Source organism: Phalaenopsis equestris, unplaced genomic scaffold (genome assembly GCF_001263595.1).
Source record: "Phalaenopsis equestris unplaced genomic scaffold, ASM126359v1 Scaffold000063, whole genome shotgun sequence".
NCBI classification, from domain to species: Eukaryota; Viridiplantae; Streptophyta; class Magnoliopsida; order Asparagales; family Orchidaceae; genus Phalaenopsis; species Phalaenopsis equestris.
Window position 1 is genome coordinate 148,277 of NW_018164505.1, and position 5,832 is coordinate 154,108.

Here is a 5,832-nt window from a genome sequence, read left to right on the forward strand (position 1 = left end):
ATATATATATGCATATATATATATATATACATACATACATACATATATATAGTTTAGAAAAATATGAAATCAAACTGATCTCATACCTTTAATAGTTTAAATAAAAGAGCACTATACCTTAAGCTGTGTATCTATCTTGAAAGATAAATATATGGCTTAATAGTGAGACTCAATCAAATAAACTAAGAAATATATGACATATGTTTGGTATGCAAAACATTTTATTATAAGTCGACAAGTTCCCCTATTTAATATAAAAAATTAAATAGGGTTTATATTAAACTCGGTCTGTAAAAGTTTCCTATAAAGATAAGCTCTTATAGTTAATTATATCTTAGATAACCGAAGTCACCTAAGAAAACTTTCAATAAAAATCAGGAGATATTGTCTTCAAGGAGTTCAAAAGATAAGATTTTTTAAAAGATCGGACAAAAATGTGTGAAAGGGGAACAACTCAAATTTGAAACATTTATTTTTTAGAATCCAAAGAAAGAAGAACTAGAGGATGTCACAGATACTGTGGAGAACCTCGGTGACTTCCCAAGTTATCATACAGTTTGGTTTCAATTTAGAGGAGAAATATTTAAATGTTTCATCATGTCAATTTTATTAATTATGACTTAAGGTTTTGTGAAACAATCCCATAAATCCCATAAACAGTTTGGAAGATGTGAGGATTTAGGTCGTGACGAATGACAACCTCAGAATCCTAAAACAAGTTAGGGCTTATATTGTGTGATAAGACTATACAAAGGCCTAAAGATAAGTTGAGAATTTATGTTGCACTAAGCAGACGACCTTGAAATCCTATGACTTGTTGTTTTAATTCTAAGGAATGATTTAGCTGGTGTAGACATGTCTTGCTGTTGAAGATGGCCGTGCTGCTCATAATGCTAGCTCCAAGTTCTCGTCGTAGCAAGTTTAAGTTTTAGAAGTGTCAAATTGTAGAGATTGAGAGAAGTATCAGATTTAGAGGTCAAGTTTTTTAACGTGTCAAGTTATGATGTCAAATCAAATATTTCTTAAGGTTATTTAAATATTATGGGGGAAAAGGTTAAAGTTGATTAGAGCAATATCGATTAGAATCCCACAATTCCCTCGTTCCAGTATTACTATTTTCTTTTGAATTTATTTTACTTAAACGAGTTGTGAAACCCATTTAAACCGGGGAGATCTCATTAGCAACATTGGGTTACCTCCTCCGAGGGACTCCCGTAAATTCAAAAGAGCATTTTATGTTTAGTGACATTTCAAAGGATTTATGATTCCCTTTGAAACAATTTTCTTTAGATTTTTGAAAATGTTAATTAATTTTTGAAAAAGTTGTTTTGTTTTTCCGGTAAAGGAAAGTACTCAACCAAACAGTTTATAGTATTTTGCAGAAATTAAATAACTGTAAATGCATACCTGACATTTTCTTGGCATTTCCACTGAAAGATTAGCTATCACAATATTCGTATATGTATGCAGGAAACTGCAACAAGAATAGTTGAAGGTGCATCTAACAAACTCTAAGTTATGACACAGAACGTCTCGAAAGGTTTTAATGGATGACTTTCTAGAACAAAATACAATAAGTTCGATTTGTCCTTCAAAATATCCACGAGGGTTCAAAGTGTTCAGGGAATGACCCTGAACTGTTTTAAAACCTCTTGAAACGTTTTGAGTTCATTTTGACCTTATCTTATTGTTCTTTTAATCATCCCAAGGTTGAGTTAAAATTACCACATTACTCAGTGAACATTGACATTTCAACTATCCCAAGAAATAAAGAAAGTTGGATAGTCACTTAACAGTTCATTTGACAGTTACATGAGTTGTATCCCAAAGGGAAAATCCAAAGTCATTAAGGATCTTTAATACCTCAAATTAAAGTAAGTCACAAAGTATTTGAAAGTATTTATTAATTATGTTCATTTTTGTCTAATCCCAATTAAGCAAACTCACATAACAACCCTAATTCATTATTAAACCTCTTTTCAATTTCAATTTTGAAAGTAAATTCAAGATAATTAAATATTAAACAATATGAGATTTCAATTCTCATTAATATCAGACTTAGTATGTAACCACCAATCGATGAGATTTAAGATGGGTGAATTACTATCTCCATAGCATAAGCCCATTATTTTAGGATCATCATATTGAATTGACTTCCAAGTTATGATGATCATCAAAATTACAATTTTACCCTTATCATGAAAAGGTGATAAATTTGTTTCTACCTTTTAACCCATTATGTTTCAATTGTCCGAAAAGTTTGTTATGATCAATATTACCCATTTACCCTTTGATTAATCTTAAAATTTAATTAAGGCAATAAAATCCAAAATTAACATTTTGCCCTGGGGGGGCTCCCCGCTTCATAACTTATCGAATAAAACTCAAGTGACTCACAAAATAAGCTCAAAGAGAACTGCAATAAGACACAGGAAACCCTCGAAGAAAATAACAAGTGAAAAAAAAAAACCGAAGTGGACTATAAGCCTTCAGGTTCGGGTGGGCTCAGATTTAGATATTCTCGAGGGACTCCGAAGACAACATCGGTCTCCCGTATGTATAGAACCCGACATTCAACTAGAAATGTGTCATACTATACCAACTTAGGAGGGTACTCCGTAACCCAGTACCGGTGATTGACAAGTGGACAATCAAATTATATTACTTAAAATTTATATTTTGGCATGCATATATGTTTCACACATACAAGAAAAGTAGTATCAATTTTGGTATTCAAAATACTTTTGAAAACAACATATATGTTCTTATCGTATATATTTTTATCGTTTTTATAAAAATATGATTGTCCACAACTCAATCGCACCGTCGGGCTAGAAATGCCAACAACCTAAGAGGGCAAGGGTGTCTTGCTAGTATGGTGTCAGTGAATAATATTGTCATCATACATTTCACCGGGCTCCTGGATTGGGTCCCAATTTTGTATGATGAAATATTATTTCGCTCTACCACCGAATGTCTTATCACCAAGGCCCAACCCCAAAATGAATCGTCCAACTTATAGCCTTGCTTGATGATTTATATATAGCGATAACTATATATTTGTGCTTATGCTTTAGACATAAGCACCTAAATCAAACTAAGAAGCAAAGAAGAAAAGAAGAAAAATGGGTTGAGAGAGAGGAGGGATCAATTCACCTGAAAGAGAGAAGAGGTGAAAGGTGGATTGATCGTCAAAAATCGTGTTTAAAATGATCGACTAAAAGTGACAAAAAAACGACCCAATGATCCTTGAATCAACCCAAAAGGGTATCATTTCCTCCAGTTCTGCAAATGAATCAATCCAAAATGTATCATTTGCAAACCGCATATTAAGCAAGCCGAAACAACAAGGAGTCCGAGTTGATTACATGCATAGCCCCACAACACTGAGACATTTACACACCCAAGCCTAAACTCGAATGTTGCATTCACGTCATCCAAATCTTTCATAAATTAATACCAAACTTTTCCCAAATAATAGTTTGCGAGTCTCCAAACTTTTCATGAATCCGATTCACATCAATTTTATGCTTCCCAAAACGAGGTTCCAAAACCTCCAAATTTCACGAATCAAACAAAGGACATGTAATTTTTTTTAAAACGGTAACATTTTAAGCTCCAAAACCTTTCATAAATCAAAACCATTGGGCTTTCAAACTTTCCCAGAAATACGCTCGATCAAAGTTCCAAAAATGTAAACATTTTAGATATTCGAACACGAAGCCACAAAACATTTCACATTTTCGAAAGAACTAAGCTTTTGAAGTTTTTTCAATTTTTTGAAACCGCAACAGCTTCATATCTCCAAAATGAAACTCATGATAAAAAAAAAAAATCTTCAATTATTGTTTTCCCCAAGCAAGGGCATTTCCCCCCTATAATGCACGTGCTACAAGACCGACCCCTAACACCCTATTGCATTGCAATTATAAAATTGGAGTTAAAGGCTTGTAGAGACGAGTAAAGCTCCGGCACTTCTATCCAAGCAAGAATATATGCACACCATTCAATTCTCACGAATTTACATTTTTAACACCTAAATCTCATGTTTTAGATTTATGCCACTGAACTCTTATAGATCTAGCTTTCACATATTTCCCCATTTAATGGCTACCAAGCATAGCAGTACATATGCTAGAAATGGAAATATTAAACGTTGGGTAAATAAATACCTAAGAACAGAGTGACATGTATGTAAATTCTGAAGTGTAGGTGTTAGATATGTAAATACTTGATGAGTAAAAAGAAAATCTACAACTTTCAAAGTTCGGGTGCTATATTTGTAAATATTTTAAAAATCCGAAAATTACAAGTTTTTTTATCAAGTATCAAGTATGCAAATATATTTAGCATGCAAAAACCTGTAAGTATCATGTATTTAGATTTAGGTGTTAAGCGTATAAATATTTAAAGATTTGAAGTGTTAGGATAAGAGTACTGTTATTTTGACCCTCAATTATTGAACTAAGGTAAAATGACATTTTTGTAATGTGATACCGCTCACCTACCGTTCACGTTCACCTACCGCTCACCTACCGCTCACCTACCTCCCACTTACCACTCTCTTGCACCTATAAATAGAAAGGGTGTGAGGCTTAGGAGTGAACAAGGGAAGAGATCTTAAGTCACCACAAAAGAGGAGAGAATAGCTAGAGAGCTAGAGAAGATGAGAGCATCTTGAGACCTTGTATCAAGGTGTCGCTTGAGAGGGAGACCATAGAAGGAAGATGAAGGCTCATCTCTATGTATAAGCTATGTATTCTCCATTTCTTTTGCATTAGTGAAACATTTGATTGATTCCCTCCCGTGAACGTAGATCCAGCTGGATCGAACCACGTAAACGATCTGTGTTTGTTTGTGTTCTTTGCGTCTCATTTCTATGCAAGGAAGTACATATCTCACAACAATTGACGTCGTCTGTGGGAAGATCCATACTTCTTGGCTAGAGGTGTCCGAGTAAAGGTGTTCCCGGCCAGCGACGAAGAAGAGGAGTTCGACATTCACGAACAGAAGAGCAAGCGGATCGCGTCGCAGGCAGCCAACGCGCGCGACAGATTCGGTAAGCAGTGGAAGCTTTGATCGACTGGATTAGCACCGCAGGTTGTGCGGTTCGGCGAGACGGAGGAGGAACTGTCCGCGAAGGAGCAGAGGAAGGCGGGTAGTTCGCTCAGCGAAGGGGCAGATCTCGCGAAGGAGGAGGATTACCGCGATAGCTAGCACACGCCGCGACAGCTCTCAGAATGCAGTAGGCGCTCAGTGGAGTGGATTTCAGACGTTAGTGGGGATCAAACCACAATAATGGGTTCCGCCAAATTTGACATCAAGAAATTCAACGGGAATAATGATTTCGGTCTATGGAGAGTAAAGATGAGAGCTCTATTGGTTCAGCCGGTGTTGCAGAAGCCTTGCAAGGGTCGGCGACATTGCGGCTGACATGACCGAGAAGGAGAAGATCGGCATGCTGGACAAGGCCCACAGTTTAATAATCCTGAGCTTGGGCGGCAAAGTTCTGAGGGAGGTGTCGAGGGAGACAACAGCTCAAGCACTTTGGGCCAAACTCGAGGTACTCAACCTGACAAAGTCTCTGGCTAATAGGCTCTTTCTGAAGCAGCGCCTATACTCCTTCAAAATGCATGAAGGCAAATCCGTCTCAGAGCAAATTGACGAGTTCAACAAGATCATCGATAACCTCGAGAACATCGATGTCAAGATGGACGACGAGGAGAAGACACTACTGTTGTTAAACTCTATTCCCAAGAGCTACAAGCATTTTAAGGATGTGATGCTCTATGGAAGGGTGCAAACTATTACTCTAGAGGAGGTTCAATCTCT

General features: G+C 36.3%; 1 protein-coding gene across 1 annotated transcript in view; it reads left to right on the plus strand.

Moving 5' to 3' along the window:
• LOC110019602 overlaps window positions 1-5,217 on the plus strand; it is a 12,642-nt gene extending 7,425 nt beyond the window's left edge. The window contains exon 4 of the mRNA XM_020717337.1: window positions 5,101-5,217. Within this exon, the coding sequence (XP_020572996.1) occupies window positions 5,101-5,217 (117 nt within the window). The remainder of the gene's footprint in view (window positions 1-5,100) is intronic.
• The last annotated feature ends 615 nt before the right edge of the window (window positions 5,218-5,832 follow it).